Source organism: Oncorhynchus keta, chromosome 26 (genome assembly GCF_023373465.1).
Source record: "Oncorhynchus keta strain PuntledgeMale-10-30-2019 chromosome 26, Oket_V2, whole genome shotgun sequence".
NCBI classification, from domain to species: Eukaryota; Metazoa; Chordata; class Actinopteri; order Salmoniformes; family Salmonidae; genus Oncorhynchus; species Oncorhynchus keta.
In genome coordinates, this window is record NC_068446.1 from 27,724,206 (window position 1) to 27,743,165 (window position 18,960).

The window sequence follows — 18,960 nt, forward strand, 5'->3', positions numbered from 1 at the left end:
GTACTTTGTCAATTGAAAATGTATTTAAAGTTTTGAAAAAACAGCCTTATTGATGATACAAAAAAATATATATTAAAATTAGATTTCAAACAATTTTATGTTAAATATTTAAAATGTTGGTATAAATTAAATTTGTCCCTTGCACAGGATTATGGTCATTTTAACATCTCCTTAACAGCCAGGAAAGATCTCCCTCCCCCACACCCCTCGCCCTGTCATTCCATTGTCCTTTAAGAGCCCAAGCCCAGCTCAAAGAGCTGGGATCAGCACCCATTATGTTCCACAAGACTTTAGGCACACAAATGGCCATTCACCTGGTAGACACCTAGCTAGCCACCAGCACACACCCCTCATTAGTGCAGTGTCAGAAGTTCTGTTTCGCTGGTGCATGTCATCCCAGTCTGAGACAGCCATTCGGTCATATCTGGAATGGGGAGACTTCACTTCCTGAGGTGCAAGGTTCCAAAGTAGCGAAGCATTCAATCCTAAAACTCTGAGAAACCCCAGGAATTATGGGATTGTAGACTGCACTCATATAGCTCACTTCCTTACTATCACTTTATTCAAACAGAAATGTGGATTACAAAATAGATGAATGAGTTCTAGGGTTAATTTTAATGTCAATACATTTTTGGTCAGGGGGACCATCAAACAATGAGATTGAGAATAAACAAAAGGTAAGCATTATATGACAGACGTCAGGTCAGGAGGTCAAAACTAGGACTCATGAGAAAGATGTCAGCAGACAGGCTGTACATGGAGACAATGGACAGTAAAAGACACCCATACTACCCTCTATTGGATTGTTGTAGGCAGTGCAGAGGAGCACTTCACTGCCATGTCAATTAAACACGTTTACTTTGATCCAAGGTGGTTTATTGTATGAAGTAATTCTTCGCTGCTTAGATTACAGAGTTGCAACTATAACAGAGATTCTGTAGTAATAGAGTTAACAGTGCACAGTAAGACTCACTATATATACATAAGTATGTAGACACCCCTTCAAATTTCAGCCACACCCGTTGCTGACAGATGTATAAAATCGAGCACACAATCTCCATAGACAAACATTGGCAGTAGAATGGCCTTATTGAAGAGCTCAGGGACTTTCAACATGGCACCGTCATAGGATGACACCTTTTAAACAAGTCAGTTCATCAAATGTCTGCCCTGCTAGAGCTGTTCCGGTCAACTGTGAGTGCTGCTATTGTAAAGTAGAAACGTCTAGGAGCAACAACGGCTCAGCCAAGTGGTAGGCCACACAAGCCCACAGACCGTGACGGCGAGGGCTGAAGTGGGTAGAAAAAATATTAATCTGTCCTCGGTTGCAACACTCACTACCGAGTTCCAAACTGCCTCTAGAAGCAACATCAGTCAGCACAATAACTTTTGTTGGGAGCTTCATGAAATGGGTTTCCATGGCCGAGCAGCCACACAAAAGTCTAAGATCACCATGCACAATGCCAAGCGTCGACTGGAGTGGTGTAAAGCTCACCACCATTGGACTCTGGAGCAGTGGAAACGCATTCTATGGAGTGATGAATCAAGCTTCACCATCTGGCAATCTGACGGACAAATCTGGGTTTTGCTGGATGCCAGCAGAATGCTACCTGCATAGTGCCAACTGTAAACTTTGGTGGAGGAGGAATAATGGTCTGTGGGCTGTTTTACATGGTTCGAGCTTGGCCCCTCAGTTCCAGTGAATGGAAATCTTAACGCTACAACATACAATTATATTCTAGACGATTCTGTGCTTCCAAATTTGTGACAACAGTTTGGGGAAGGCCCTTTTCTGTTCCAGCATGACAATGCTCCCATGCACAAAGCGAGGTTCTTCCAGAAAAGGTTTGTCAAGATCGGTGAGGAAGAACTTGACTGGCCTGCGCAGAGCCCTGACCTCAACCTCATCGAACACCTTTGGAATGTATTGGAATGTATTCCAAAGGTCCCTGCAACAATGTTCAAACATCTAGTGGAAAGCCCTCCCAGAAGAGTGGAGGCTGTAATAGCAGGAAAGGGGGGACCAACTACATATTAATGCCTATGATTTTGGAATAAGATGTTCGACGAGCAGGTGTTCACATACTTTTGGTAATGTAATGTACAGTATGTCAAATAAAAATGAAAACATGTGGTTGCTATTTGCTATGGACCTTTATATAGATAAACAATATGTGCAATAACTAACTATATCTTGACACAACAGGCTGCAGTGCCCTGCACACCAATGGCCACTACGTTACAACAATCCTCATAATTAAACTGCTTTGCATAACAGACTCATTCAAAATCCTCATTATTGGCTTGTTATAGATTGTTCTCTCTGCTATCGCAAGGCAAGAGGTACTGATGCACCAAATCTGGAACCAACAGGACCCTGAACAGCTTCTACCCCCAAGGCAATAGTTAGTTAAATACTTAACCAAATAGCTACCCGGACTATCTGCATTGACCCTTTTTACAAGGACTTTTATGGACACATTATGTATTCTGCTGCTACTGTTTACTACCTGTCTCATTATTCCTAGTAACATATCTACCTCAACTACCTCGTACCCCTGCACATCCACTCAGTACCGTAACACCTTGCATATAGCCAAGTTATTACCTCGTACCCCTGCACATCCACTCAGTACTGTAACACCTTGTATATAGCCAAGTTATTACCTCGTACCCCTGTACATCCACTCAGTACTGTAACACCTTGTATATAGCCAAGTTATTACCTCGTACCCCTGTACATCCACTCAGTACTGTAACACCTTGTATATAGCCAAGTTATTACCTCGTACCTCTGTACATACACTCAGTACTGTAACCCCTTGTATATAGCCAAGTTATTACCTCGTACCCCTGTACATCCACTCAGTACTGTAACACCTTGTATATAGCCAAGTTATCGCTAGTCAATGTGTATCTATTATTATTATTATTATTAAGTGTTTAAGTTTTCTATTATTTCTCAATTTTCTTTCTTGTTGGGAAGGGCCCATAAGTCAGCATTTCATTGTTAGTTATTTACAAAGCACGTGATAACCTCAAAAGACCCAACTTGCTGTTAGTGCAGGGTTAATTGCATCGGTGGATAGACAGGAAGCTGCAAAATTCTCTTGACTTCAGCAAATACCTGGAGGAGACAGGATACGATTGATTAAGCTTTTTAGAGGAAAATAATTATTTTCAATTAACAACACCACAATCACACAACACTGTAAATAGAACGAATGAGAGGAGTGTTTCACTTGTCAGCCACACATGTTCGGACAGCTGGGGTGGCCTGCTGAGTTGCCCCAGCAGCTCATAGTGAAGTGGTGATCCACATGTGGTCATAGGAAGACAGTGCAACAGATATGTGACACTGTCTGTGTGACTGTGAACAGCCTGGGAACATATTACTCTGCATGTAATATAGAGTATTACATTTAGACTATATACAGTATATAGTGTGTGTGTGTTTGTGTGTGTTGTGTGTGTACATGACCTTACTGACCTCCTCCACACACTGCGAGAGGCATCCACGGTGTATACTTTCCTCTGTTGTTCATTCAGCTCTATGACGGGCCGTGTTGACTGTATGTCTGGACCCTTCAGCGCAGACCAGGAACATACATGAGACACACATCCTGGCACATCCATAAGACAAGACATCTCAGTACCACAAGAATAAATGCCTGGGGGCTTGTTGTAGGTGAGGCCCTACTGCTTCTCTAGACACCCTCTGTTGTCGTCTTAGCATCCACTGCTCTTCCCTCAATCCAGACACCTGTCAAAACACAGCTGCACACACACACACACACACACACACACACACACACACACACACACACACACACACACACACACACACACACACACACACACACACACACACACACACACACACACACACACACAGGCAACCCTGCTGACTTTACCATTCACAATACCACATACACAATAGAGACTGAGTCAGATAATTTCTTCATATGGACTGCTGCATTTAGAAGAAACATATCAGAGATCACACAGCTCTTTCCCTGCTATTCCTGGAGATGTAGTTAGTTGCCTCCCGCCTGATTGCTGTAGTCAAAGAAGAGGACGAATTGGACATCAGCCTTCCCCTCCATGACACAGGTCCAGCCCTGGAAGTGGTCTTGGTTACGCAGAAAGCCATCAATTAGGAAGCGGAACTTTGACTGGTCCAGCTGCATCGTTTCCTCCATCGCCTGGGAGAAGGATGGGGGCAGGGGAGTTGGGAGGGTACAAACTGGATCTGATTACTGTATGTAGGTGTCACTCAATTCCTTCTAAAATAATGCCTCGTCCAGCCTTTCTACTTGGCCCAGGAGCACATTTGAAAAAGGAAAAAACAATAAGGCAGGGTTTACTCAATTAACTGCAAACAAGATGATGAGGTACCTTCCTCAGTAAGTTGATTGTGATCTCCACAGGAACAATCTTGCCATCCTTGATGTAGCTTCCGATCAGCTGTCCATATTCAATGCCTCCTGACCCCTCTCGGCCCGCAAGAGGCTGCCTGCAGACAGGTGAGTGCAGCCATAAGCCTGGAATACTTGAACAAGGGAAGACCTAAGAAAAGAAGGAAAGTACACAAGTCAAAGCAATGAATTGTTTCATTAAGGAAGGCATTGGAATGCAGTGAATAGTTAATACCTGCACTGTGACTTTTCAGACTCGGTTATCCTCTGTTGGGTGTCAATAAAGGGAGGGACTGTGTATGACCTATATGACTGGTGTTTATGTGAGTGCTTATGCCCTTTGAACCTCAATGTTGACATGTCTACATTCCAGCCCAGGTCAACCCAGGTCAGTGTAGAACATTAAACCCCACGGGAAACCCCTATTGGCTCCCAGGGTTATAAACGTTTATAAATTGTAGGTATTACAGAGTTCCAGTCCTGTCAGGGGGACACCTATGACTTAAAATCAGTTGCGGTCAGTGCCATTTAAGATTAGGGATGATTAATTTTTTCATGAGCATTGGTGAGGTTTACTCAATTTACTTCTACCCCCAAGTCATAAGACTCCTGAACATCTAGTCAAATGGCTACCCAGACTATTTGCATTGCCCCCCCTCCCCTCCCCTCTCCACACCACTGCCACTCTCTGTTGTCATCTATGCATAGTCACTTTAACTCTACATACATGTACATACTACATTATGGTGTATTTCTAATATATCATAATGGATGACTGTCATTCATACTCCATTCACCCAGTTCAATGTAACAGCCATAGGTTTAGGCTACTACATTTTCCCTACACTTCTGAGTTTGCTACAACCTAAGTTACCAACTTAGGGGCACACAGGTCAAGAGACAAATTTGAGGTGACAGACAGTGACACATGGACATACAATGATATTCAACAGTGTCATGCACACTCTTGCCTGCATCTAGCTGATATAGGATGTAATTATTAGTCCAACAGTTGCAAACAAGAGTTTCTATTGGACAAAATCAGGTATATTTATCCCCGTTTTGTTCAGTTTGCATCTGTTTAAGAAACGTTTTTCAACAGAATCGGAGGGATGAATACACCCCTGATCAAGCGTAAACACAATTCACTTTCATAGCAGCCACGTTGTATTCCTTCTCGCATCTATGCTCTCTCGTCCTCTCACCTTCGCATGTGGACTTCAAAGTACAACACATCAGCTGAATGTGACCAAGCAAAAAAAAACTTTCAAAGCCAAACCGCTACACACAGCCTACATCATTGTCACCATGTTAGCGAAAGTAACATCATAGTCACCATAGCTAATAGAATTAATGCATTAGTAAACCCGCTGCAATCATGCAGTAACGTTACTGTGTACAGTCAGTAAGCAGTTATAACAGCGGGCCCCGATGGCAATACATTTGTAAACCCAAAAGATTACCTTGACTTGGAAAAGTTCTAGTGTTGTGTTGGATAGTCATAGCCAGCTAGCTAACGCAGCATCCCTCTGTTTGAGAAGGGTGTTTCAGTAGGCTAAACTAGCAAGCTGCATTTGCTAGCTAAGTAAGTGAAACTGAAAGTGAAAATAAAATTACGAAATCTCTCTCGCTATTTCTCTCTTGCATCTCCTTCATTTTGGAAGAAATTTGTTTATCCAAAATGATCAACTATTGTCTTTCTCTATCTTTGAGTCAACTGCTCACCACATTTTATGGATTGCTGTGCTAGCTAGCTGTAGCTTATGCTTTCAGTACAAGATGAATTCTCTGATCCTTTGATTGGGTGGACAACATGTCAGTTCATGCTGCAAGAGCTCTAATAGATTGGAGGGCATCTCTTCCGGAAGTTGTCATAATTACTGTGTAAGTCTATGGAAGGGGTTGAGAACCATGAGCCTCCAAGATTTTGTATTGAAGTCAATGTACCCAGAGGAGGACGGAAGCTAGCTGTCCTCCAGCTACACAATGGTGCTATCCTACAGAGTGCTGATGAGGCTACTGTAGACCTTCTTAGCAAAATAGTGTGTTTTAATCAATGATTTGGGGAAGTGAATATATTAAATATAGTTTTATCTAAAAAGGATAACTTTTTAAATGTTTTACAATTGTTTAATGAAATTCAAAGAGGACGATGGACCTCCATCCTGACCGAAATTTCAAATGTTCACATGCCTCCAAATTTTGGCACAATGGGTTCCTTTCCCTGCGCCAGGTCCTCCAAGTACAGACACAACTTGTGGATTCATCATGATCACAGTCAGTGGTGTAAACTTCATAAGTAAAAATACTTTGAAGTACTTCTTAAGTCATTTTTTTTAGTATTTGTACTATACTTTACTATTTATATTTTTGACTACTTTTACTTTTACTTCACTACATTCCTAAAGAAAATAATGTACTTTTTAGTTCATACATTTTCCCTGACACCCAAATGTACTGGTTACATATTGCTTAGCAGGACAGGAAAATGTTCCAATTCATGCACTTATCAAGATAACACGTGAGCATCCCTACTGCCTCTGATTTGGCAGACTCACTAAACACAAATGCATCGTTTGTAAATCAAATTAAATCAAATTGTATTAGTCACATACGCAGAATACAGTGAAATGCAAGGCACTAACCAACAGTGCAGTTTCAAAAATTATGGATAAGAATAAGAGATAAAAGTAACAAATAATTAAAGAGCAGCAGTAAAAAAATAACAATATATACAGGGGGGGTGCCGGTACAGAGTCAATGTGTGGGGGCACCGGTTAGATGAGGTAGTATGTACATGTAGGTAGAGTTAATTAAAGTGACTATGCATAGATGACAACAGAGAGTGGCAGTGGTGTGGAGAGGGGGGTGCAAATAGTATGGGTGGCCATTTGACTAGATGTGCAGGAGTCTAATGACTTGGGTTGGAAGCTGTTTAGAAGCCTTGTGGACCTAGACTTGGCGCTCCGGTACCACTTGCCGTGTGGTAGCAGAGAGAACAGTCTATGACTAGGGTGGCTGGAGTCTTTGACAATTTTTAGCGTGTTCCTCTGACACCGCTGGGTATAGAGGTCCTGGGTGGCAGGAAGCTTGGACACAGTGATGTACTGGGCCGTTCGCACTACTCTCTGTAAGTGCCTTGTGGTCGGAGGCCGAGCAGTTGCCATACCAGGCAGTGACGCAGCAAGTCAGGATGCTCTCGATGGTGCAGCTGTAGAACCTTTTGAGGATCTGAGGACCCATGCCAAATCTTTTCAGTCTGCTGAGGCGGAATAGATTTTTTCGTGCTCGCTTCACGACTGTCATGGTGTGCTTGGACCATGTTAGTTTGTAGGTGATGTGGACACCAAGGAACTTGAAGCTCTCAACCTGCTCCACTACAGCCCCATCTTTTTCCTGTAGTCCACAATCATCTCCTTTGTCTTGATCACATTGAGGGAGAGTTTGTTGTCCTGGAACCACATGGCCTGGTCTCTGACCTCCTCCCTATAGGCTGTCTCGTTGTTGTCGGTGATCAGGCCTACCACTGTTGTGTCATCGGCAAATGTAATGATGGTGTTGGAGTCGTGCCCGGCCATGCAGTCATGAGTGAACAGGGAGTAAAGGAGGGGGCTGAGCACACACCCCTGAGGGGCCCCTGTGTTGAGGATCAGCGTGGCGGATGTGTTGTTACCTACACTTACCACCTGGGGGCGGCTGTCAGGAAGTCTAGGTCCAAAAGGCTTCTTAACAGCTACTACCACCAAGCCATAAGACTCCTGAACATCTAATCAAATGGCTATTTGATTGCCCCACCTTTTTCCCTGATGCTACTCTCTGTTTATTATCTATGGATAGTCACTTTAACTCTACCTACATGTATATATTACCTCAATTACCTTGACTAACCGGTGCCCCTGCACATTGACTCTATACCGGTACCCGCTATATATAGCCTCGCTACTGTTATTTTACTGCTGCTCTTTAATTAAATGTTATTTTTATTTCTATTTTTTAGTTAAGACTTATTTTTCTTAAAACTGTATTGTTGAGGGCCTCATGGGTGGTGCAGTGGTCTAAGACACTGCATCGCAGTGCTAGCTGTGCCACCAGAGATTATGGGTTCGCGACCGGGAGGCCCATGGGGCGGTGCACAATTGGCCCAGCGTCGTCTGGGTTAGGGAGGGTTTAGCCGGCAGGGATATCCTTGTCTAATCGTGCACTAGTGACTCCTGTGGTGTGCCGGGTGCAGTGTACGCTGACCAGGTCACCAGGTGTACGGTGTTTCCTCCGACACATTGATGCGGCTGGCTTCTGGGTTGGATGTGCATTGTGTCAAGAAGCAGTGCGTCTTGGTTGGGTTGTGTTTCGGGGGACACATGGCTCTTGACCTTCGCCTCTCCCGAGTCTGTACGGGAGATGCAGCGATGAGACAAGACTGTAACTACTACCAGTCCGTACGGGAGATGCAGCGATGAGACAAGACTGTAACTACTACCAGTCCGTACGGGAGATGCAGCGATGAGACAAGACTGTAACTACTACCAGTCCGTACGGGAGATGCAGCGATGAGACAAAACTGTAACTACTACCAGTCCGTACGGGAGATGCAGCGATGAGACAAGACTGTAACTACTACCAGTCCGTACGGGAGATGCAGCGATGAGACAAGACTGTAACTACTACCAGTCCGTACGGGAGATGCAGCGATGAGACAAGACTGTAACTACTACCAGTCCGTACGGGAGATGCAGCGATGAGACAAGACTGTAACTACTACCAGTCCGTAAGGGAGATGCAGCGATGAGACAAGACTGTAACTACTACCAGTCTGTACGGGAGATGCAGCGATGAGACAAGACTGTAACTACTACCAGTCCGTACGGGAGATGCAGCGATGAGACAAGACTGTAACTACTACCAGTCCGTACGGGAGATGCAGCGATGAGACAAGACTGTAACTACTACCAGTCCGTACGGGAGATGCAGCGATGAGACAAGACTGTAACTACTACCAGTCTGTACGGGAGATGCAGCGATGAGACAAGACTGTAACTACTACCAGTCCGTACGGGAGATGCAGCGATGAGACAAGACTGTAACTACTACCAGTCCGTACGGGAGATGCAGCGATGAGACAAGACTGTAACTACTACCAGTCCGTACGGGAGATGCAGCGATGAGACAAGACTGTAACTACTACCAGTCCGTACGGGAGATGCAGCGATGAGACAAAACTGTAACTACTACCAGTCCGTACGGGAGATGCAGCGATGAGACAAGACTGTAACTACTACCAGTCCGTACGGGAGATGCAGCGATGAGACAAGACTGTAACTACTACCAGTCCGTACGGGAGATGCAGCGATGAGACAAGACTGTAACTACTACCAGTCCGTACGGGAGATGCAGCGATGAGACAAGACTGTAACTACTACCAGTCCGTAAGGGAGATGCAGCGATGAGACAAGACTGTAACTACTACCAGTCCGTACGGGAGATGCAGCGATGAGACAAGACTGTAACTACTACCAGTCCGTACGGGAGATGCAGCGATGAGACAAGACTGTAACTACTACCAGTCCGTACGGGAGATGCAGCGATGAGACAAGACTGTAACTACTACCAGTCCGTACGGGAGATGCAGCGATGAGACAAGACTGTAACTACTACCAGTCCGTACGGGAGATGCAGCGATGAGACAAGACTGTAACTACTACCAGTCCGTACGGGAGATGCAGCGATGAGACAAGACTGTAACTACTACCAGTCTGTACGGGAGATGCAGCGATGAGACAAGACTGTAACTACTACCAGTCTGTACGGGAGATGCAGCGATGAGACAAGACTGTAACTACTACCAGTCTGTACGGGAGATGCAGCGATGAGACAAGACTGTAACTACTACCAGTCTGTACGGGAGATGCAGCGATGAGACAAGACTGTAACTACTACCAGTCTGTACGGGAGATGCAGCGATGAGACAAGACTGTAACTACTACCAGTCCGTACGGGAGATGCAGCGATGAGACAAGACTGTAACTACTACCAGTCCGTACGGGAGATGCAGCGATGAGACAAGACTGTAACTACTACCAGTCCGTACGGGAGATGCAGCGATGAGACAAGACTGTAACTACTACCAGTCCGTACGGGAGATGCAGCGATGAGACAAGACTGTAACTACTACCAGTCCGTACGGGAGATGCAGCGATGAGACAAGACTGTAACTACTACCAGTCCGTACGGGAGATGCAGCGATGAGACAAGACTGTAACTACTACCAGTCCGTACGGGAGATGCAGCGATGAGACAAGACTGTAATTACTACCAGTCTGTACGGGAGATGCAGCGATGAGACAAGACTGTAACTACTACCAGTCTGTACGGGAGATGCAGCGATGAGACAAAACTGTAACTACTACCAGTCCGTACGGGAGATGCAGCGATGAGACAAGACTGTAACTACTACCAGTCCGTACGGGAGATGCAGCGATGAGACAAGACTGTAACTACTACCAGTCCGTACGGGAGATGCAGCGATGAGACAAGACTGTAACTACTACCAGTCCGTACGGGAGATGCAGCGATGAGACAAGACTGTAACTACTACCAGTCCGTAAGGGAGATGCAGCGATGAGACAAGACTGTAACTACTACCAGTCTGTACGGGAGATGCAGCGATGAGACAAGACTGTAACTACTACCAGTCCGTACGGGAGATGCAGCGATGAGACAAGACTGTAACTACTACCAGTCCGTACGGGAGATGCAGCGATGAGACAAGACTGTAACTACTACCAGTCCGTACGGGAGATGCAGCGATGAGACAAGACTGTAACTACTACCAGTCTGTACGGGAGATGCAGCGATGAGACAAGACTGTAACTACTACCAGTCTGTACGGGAGATGCAGCGATGAGACAAGACTGTAACTACTACCAGTCTGTACGGGAGATGCTTCGATGAGACAAGACTGTAACTACTACCAGTCTGTACGGGAGATGCAGCGATGAGACAAGACTGTAACTACTACCAGTCTGTACGGGACATGCAGCGATGAGACAAGACTGTAACTACTACCAGTCTGTACGGGAGATGCAGCGATGAGACAAGACTGTAACTACTACCAGTCTGTATGGGAGATGCAGCGATGAGACAAGACTGTAACTACTACCAGTCTACCAGTCTGTAAGGGAGTATAAAAATGTAAATAATTAAAAACTGCATTGTTGATTTAGGCATATTTTAGCAATTACATTTACTTTTGATAGGTATATTTAGAACCAAATACTTTTTTACTTTTACTCAAGTAGTATTTTTCTGGGTGATTTTCACTTTTACTTGAGTAACTTATTAAGGTAACTATACTTTTACTCAAGTATGATAATTGGGTACTTTTTCCACCACTGATCACAGTCAAATTATTTTATAAAAGTACTTGAAGGCAGGAGTCATCTTTTACCAACTCTATGCTGATGTAACAGTACAGCTTCCGTCCCTCTCCTCGTCCCAACCTGGGCTCGAACGAGGGACCCTCTGCACACATCAACCACAGTCACTCACGAAGCATCGTTACCCATCGCTCCACAAAATCGCCGGCCCTTGCAGAGCAAGGGGAACCACTACCTCAAGGTCTCAAAGCGAGTGACGTCACCGATTGAAACGCTATTAGCGCGTACCACCACTAACTAGCCAGCCATTTCACATTGGTTACACTGAACACACTGCTTGCGTCGCGTGCGCAAGCATTGCAAAATAAATGTACATGTACATGTTATTCAATCATTGCACCCACACTGCTCGTGCACGTCAACGAGCGTCTGTGTAGCCAGGGGCTAAAATACAACTTGGTTCTATTTGTGATGGTTGACACGCTGCAAGTCCCGCCTCTCTCATTTCCTCATTTTTTAGGAGCATATACCCACGTGGGTGATTGAAAGATGAACTGAGGTCCACTCTCCAGTCCTGTTGGTGGTGGTAATGCACCTTGAAGTTGGTTGCCAACCGCCATATAAAGTCCAGATAAGAAGAAGAAGCCTGAAGGAGGAGAGATGGCTAGAAACAAACGCAGTTTACTCTTTTATCTGTGGATTCATTGTCGGAGTAGAGGACCTTGTGCATTTCAGGGAAAATACCAAACCAATGTCAGCGTGTTGGCAAAGGGATCACTGTAGGATGACATTAAAGTCCCAGCGTGCCAATAATGGGGGGTGCTTTGTTATTACCGTCTACATCAGATTCACTGGCAGGGCCAATCCCATAAACTGTAAGGCCATGTCAAATGTCGCTACAAGTGTAGAACCTCCCATTTGTCGTAGTTAACTGAAATTGGGCATCCTTGTCTGCTCAGAATGCCACGCCTACCTTTTTTCATGTAAAGAACTCGACTGTGGTTCATCATCATGTCAAACAAAGATTAGTAAGTGCTATTTATTTTTTAACAATATCAAGCTCTCCTGCAAAAATCAATTTAAATTTGCCAACATTATATGATATAATCATACAATTATAGCCTAATCTAATTGATTGCGCTGCCTTCAAATAATGGCTATTAGAGTAGACAAAAGCCTGCCATTGCATAATTGGTGTGGAGTATGTCGCTCATAAAAAATGAAACCATCAATTGGCCAGGTATACGCTATAGCCATTCAAGCTATGGAGGAAATGTACAGACTGTTACTGCCAAATAATGGACCCCGGCACTACCACGCGCTCAGTATACCTCTGCTTTTCATTGGTTCACTCATCATCATCAGCACCAGGGAAGCTGAACAGCGCCAGAGGACGCATAGCTTTCGGAGAAAAAAGGAGACAAGACAGAATCCCTAATGAATCCTTAATGTGTCTGACTTCATCAAGCCATGCGGCGACAATTCGATACATTGATTGTCTGATTGGATAGAACTGTGGTAGGCTATATAATTTCTCTTTTCTTAAACAATTGTTTTTCACCTGCTGATTTATCGAGGCGAGAAGCTGTTGTTCAGTCAATTCTGCAGCGAGGAAGCAAGCGTTCAATGAAAAATGCGGGAATTCTCCGCTTTGGCCTTGTTTTTATCCATCGTTTTACTGTCATAGTGAGGAATGCCGGGTGGTGTAGATTGTCAATGTCATCGCTCCGATCAAGTGCACCTTGTGAGCCGCCAGCGCCGTATCAACAAGCATCACGACCACCACCCGACGGGGACATCGACACGACGCCTCTGAGTCCGCCGCTCTCCTCCGGCTTGTGACATGACAGCCCGGGGAAGAAAGAAGAGGATCAAGCGGCACAGACCTGCAAGCGGACGTGTGGATTTGAATACAAAGGCCGCGGGTAACAATCATTTTGAGGGGCTGGAGCCCACGGAAGCCCGGACTGCAAGAGAGGGCAGTGCCTCACAGACACCGACAGGCTACACCTGCGATACGAGACATAGAGAGGATCCCATATCACCAACTGCTGTTATTTCATCTGTTCCCCTATTCCAAGATCAGGCCACCTATCTGTTTTGTCTTCGTGCGTAAATGTGGATGGAACTGATTGCGTTTTTGGATAAAATGCATTGACTAATGTGCCATTTTAACTATAGCGTCTGGATTCAATGGGACGTGACAGAGATTGATGACACATTTATCCCAAGTCCACAGTGTTATCATCCCGTCAAGTCCCCCTGACTAGAATCCTAACCTCATCATGGGCTGCATACAGAGTATCACCTGTAAGTCGCGCATCAAACGTGAAAACATAGTGGTCTACGACGTTTCCGCCACTATCGACCACTGCCCAACAATCATTGAGGAGAACTCGCCTATAGTGTTGCGCTACAAGACGCCCTATTTCAAGGCCTCTGCACGGATAGTGATGCCCCCTATTCCCCGTAATGAGACTTGGGTGGTGGGTTGGATCCAGGCATGCACCCAGATGGAATTCTACAACACCTACAACGACATCGGCATGTAAGTTGAGTTCTCCTCCTGTTTTGAATTCCCCCATCAGGAGGCTAGCTGCTGACTGTCCTCTGTCACAGGGGACTGATGCTCCACCCTCCCCCTGATGATATGTCCTAAACTGTCACCTCTTTGGTGCATTCGGCAGGTGCCAAAGCAAAGGAACAGACCTTAGTCATTGCTCCAGTGTGTGTGTGTGTGTGTGTGTGTGTGTGTGTGTGTGTGTGTGTGTGTGTGTGTGTGTGTGTGTGTGTGTGTGTGTGTGTGTGTGTGTGTGTGTGTGTGTGTGTGTGTGTGTGTGTGTGTGAGACATCTTAAATGCCATAAATCTCTAAATCGGTTTTGTGAGGCATCAAAAATGACGTGAATGCAATGCAACAGTTGATGTATGGCTGTGTGGGTACATGTGTTGCAGAGCATTTGTGCACACAGCAGGGTAACTATGCTGTCACCATCTTTCATTCAAACGCCCACCAATTGATTCTGTTCCTGTGATTTCAGCATCAAAATAGAAACAACTGAGGAGCTAAACAACTGCTTCTAGACACATTGTGTTCACCGAAACAATGGAGGGAGAGATAGATGCACTGACACTCCCACGCTCCCTCCTCTACCGGAGACACAATCACACACCCACTGACGAGCAACACATACCTCCGCCTCCAGCACTGCCTGGGGTTATTTTTCACTGGAGAAGGCATATGTGAGGGGATGTTTAACCCTGTCTGGAGGTGGGGTGTCTGGGGGTGCAGAAAAACACAGCGTACAGACAGATGGAGTTATTCTGAGGGGGAGACAGTGGCATCAGGTCACACCAGCTGACACTCCCTCATTGGCCGACAAACAAATGAGATATGAATCTACTACTGACGCACTGAACACATACAGTATGGAGCCCTGAGGTAGAATAGAGATGAACATGCTGATTCCATTTATCAGACATACAGTATGGAGCCCTGAGGTAGAATAGAGATGGACATGCTGATTCCATTTATCACACATACAGTATGGAGCCCTGAGGTAGAATAGAGATGGACATGCTGATTCCATTTATCACACATACAGTATGGAGCCCTGAGGTAGAATAGAGATGGACATGCTGATTCCATTTATCACACATACAGTATGGAGCCCTGAGGTAGAATAGAGATGGACATGCCATTTATCACACATACAGATTCCATTTTTATCACACATACAGTATGGAGCCCTGAGGTAGAATAGAGATGGACATGCTGATTCCATTTATCACACATACAGTATGGAGCCCTGAGGTAGAATAGAGATGGACATGCTGATTCCATTTATCACACATACAGTATGGAGCCCTGAGGTAGAATAGAGATGGACATGCTGATTCCATTTATCACACATACAGTATGTATTTGTTTGTCTTCCTCTGTTCTCTTCGAGAATGTCTAATTCCCAAATGTGTTTGTGTGAGACACCTAAAGCCTTTTGAAACTTCTCGTGACCCTACAGTGTTACAAGCCACAACACAATGTCAATCAGGGACCAACTAAGAACAGGCTCCAACCCACCATCTGTTAAACTGTAATCTGACCCTTTGTCCTCCTGCAGGTCTAGCTGGGAGCTACCAGAGTTGTGTGAGGGTCTTGTGAGGGCCATCAGTGACTCAGATGGGGTGAGCTACCCCTGGTACGGCAACACCACCGAGACGGTCACCCTGACGGGGCCCACCTCCAAGCCCTCTCGCTTTACCGTCAGCATGAACGATAACTTCTACCCCAGTGTGACCTGGGCAGTGCCCATCAGCGACAGCAACCTTCCCCTGCTCACCTGCATCAAGAGGGACCAGAGCTTCACCACATGGCTGGTGGCCCTCAACACGGCCACGCGGGAGAAGATCCTGCTGCAGACGGTCAAGTGGCGGATGAGGGTGGACATCTTGGTGGACCCCTCCATGCCCCTGGGCTCCAGAGCCACCCTGATGGGCCGGACGCACCAGGACCAGCCCCGCGTCCTAACCCGCATGGAGCCTATCCCCCCCAACGCCCTGGGGAGGCCCAACGCCAATGACGCCCAGGTGCTGATGTGGAGGCCCAGGAAGGGCCCGCCTCTGGTGGTCATCCCTCCTAAGTAGTGAAGGAAGGAGAGAGGGAGGGGAGGTGGAACTATGGGACCGGACATCCAGCCATGATGAGATCAATATGGACAGCTGCCTTAAATCTCCACCACTGCCTTTGAGTAGAGCGGGAGAAGACCATTGCCTGGATCGGGTTTAAATACAGGACAGACCCACAGACAGACCCCTGCCTTAATAAAGTCATTTGGCATGGAGAAGTAAGGACGACTTGTGGGTGTGCCAGGCCCAGCAGGCTTCAGAGTAGGCTACACTCCAGGGGAGCAGCCTGTAACCTATCGCACACCATACTGCCTCACCGAGATGACAGAGCAGCCATCTTTAATCACAGATTGCTCTGGGTCTATGACAGTGATGTAGAGGGCTGTATCTCAAATGGAGCCCCATTACTCTTTGGCTCTGGTTAAAGGTAATGCAGTATGTGGAGAATGCGTTGCCATGTGAGACTAGCCCAAGGTGTGAGAGGCACAAGAGTACATGTATGTGGCTTTATGGGTATAATACAGGTGGTATTGAGGTGTATAATGTATTTTATATGTAAGAACAAAGATTGTGGTACATTTAAAGTCAGCCTTCATGCTCAGTACAGTTACAGAAAGGGATGGATGTGTTACTGGGAGAGGGGAAAGACAGGGTCTCTAAAGCAATCTACAGCAGCCCCAATGAGAACAGCAGTGTAGGCCAGGCCAGGTAGTAGATGAGCTTCATTACAAACGCTATATATTCATTTTCAGAAATGTTGGTAAAATGAGCTTTTATTGTTTAGAGAAATATTGAAAGAGATGTGTTTTTTCACTATCTAATCATGGCATGTTCAATGACAGACATGCATTTGTTTAAATCGATCACTTGATGGTTTCATTTCAGAGACAAATTATATTTTTGTTGTGCAAAATGCTATATATCCACCTCACTCTCTGAGAAATAAGTAGTTATGCTAGGTTTTATAGAATGAATTGTAACAAATAGCTACATTTTTAATAAAGAAATGTACAAATGATACACATGTGATATCTTTATATATTTTATTTTACAAAAATAATTCAACATAGTAATATGAGATCTATATGTAAAACATTTACATTTGACATTTTAGTAATTTAGTAGATGCTCTCATCCAGAGCTACTTACAGTAAGTGCATTCATCTTAACATCTTAAGATAGCTAGATGAGACAACCACATATCACAGTCAAATAAACAGGATAGAAACATTCCATTCAAGCTAAACAATGGATATATAGCGTTTTCCCCCCCAAAAAAACATTTCATACATATCTAAAATCTATGAATAAAAAATATGAGAAAAGTTATATTTTATACACACATGAAGGTGAAAAATCATTTCTGGTGGAAAAATACAAATGTAAAAAATTGGTGGATATAGCGTTTTGGAAATCAATTTTTCAGATGCAGAAAGGAGACTGAGTGGGCCAGGCCAGGTAGTAGATGAAGAGCAGACTGAGTGGGCCAGGTAGTAGATGAAGAGGAGACTTAGTGGGCCAGGCCAGGTAGTAGATGAAGAGGAGACTTAGTGGGCCAGGCCAGGTAGTAGATGAAGAGCAGACTGAGTGGGCCAGGCAGTAGATGAAGAGGAGACTTAGTGGGCCAGGCCAGGTAGTAGATGAAGAGCAGACTGAGTGGGCCAGGCAGTAGATGAAGAGGAGACTTAGTGGGCCAGGCCAGGCAGTAGATGAAGAGGAGACTTAGTGGGCCAGGCCAGGTAGTAGATGAAGAGCAGACTGAGTGGGCCAGGCAGTAGATGAAGAGGAGACTTAGTGGGCCAGGCCAGGCAGTAGATGAAGAGGAGACTTAGTGGGCCAGGCCAGGTAGTAGATGAAGAGGAGACTGTGAATGTAATGGGCGTGTTCCTCTGCCCAGGTTTTGCTGACGCATGCCAGATCTTACAACATGTGAATATTTTAAGTTTCAGCTAACCACAGCATTATGGTTGCGTTCCCCTGTTCAGATGTTGCATGCATCAACCAATGGTTGCATGCCACATCATCAACTGTGTCATCGACTGACAGATTGCCATAACATACAGTATATGGTTAGCTGATACGTAAAATATCTATCTAAACGTAAGTTCTGGCAGGCGTCAGCAACGCCAGGGCAGAGGGACGCTCCCTATGTTATAGCAATCTTGTCAGTCGATGACATAGTTAATGACGTGGCACGCAACCATTGGTTGATGCATGCAACGTCTGAACAGGGGAATGCAACCAATATGAACTCCTCATGCTGCTCATTACTGAGGTGCAAACCATACTAGCCTTTACACTGACACACACATCCCGTGACTAAACACACATGCAGACACACACTTATGCACACATCCCCTCTGTGACTACACCCAAGTCATTATCATAAGAGGGACGAGTGGGATATTACAAACCATTTGTTTAGATTGGAGGTCATATCACATACCGTGTATGGTGGCCACTGTATGGTGACAAACGTCCATTGAGAGCCAGTCACTCACAGTAACAGATGTGCCTGAGAACAGAATGACTCGGACTGGAGGA

At 45.3% G+C, this 18,960-nt stretch overlaps 1 protein-coding gene and 1 pseudogene across 7 annotated transcripts; one reads left to right on the plus strand and one right to left on the minus strand.

Annotated features, from left to right (window-relative positions):
* Positions 1–3,907: 3,907 nt before the first annotated feature.
* On the minus strand, positions 3,908–6,688 carry LOC118358731 (UMP-CMP kinase-like; annotated as a pseudogene).
* Positions 6,689–13,192: 6,504 nt separating this feature from the next.
* On the plus strand, positions 13,193–18,940 carry LOC118359193 (protein FAM78B). Of its 7 annotated transcripts, none has more exons than XR_008080175.1 (3): positions 13,193–14,339; positions 15,912–18,049; positions 18,082–18,940. XR_008080175.1 is itself a non-coding variant. In XM_035737547.2 (2 exons), exons 1-2 carry the CDS (start codon positions 14,077–14,079, stop codon positions 16,432–16,434), a joined length of 786 nt encoding a protein of 261 aa, XP_035593440.1. In that variant the 5' UTR covers positions 13,193–14,076; the 3' UTR covers positions 16,435–18,940. The 7 variants fall into 7 exon arrangements, 1 of the variants encoding a protein (XP_035593440.1); XR_008080178.1 differs by having other exon boundaries at positions 18,156–18,940; XR_008080177.1 differs by having other exon boundaries at positions 18,188–18,940.
* Positions 18,941–18,960: the final 20 nt, after the last annotated feature.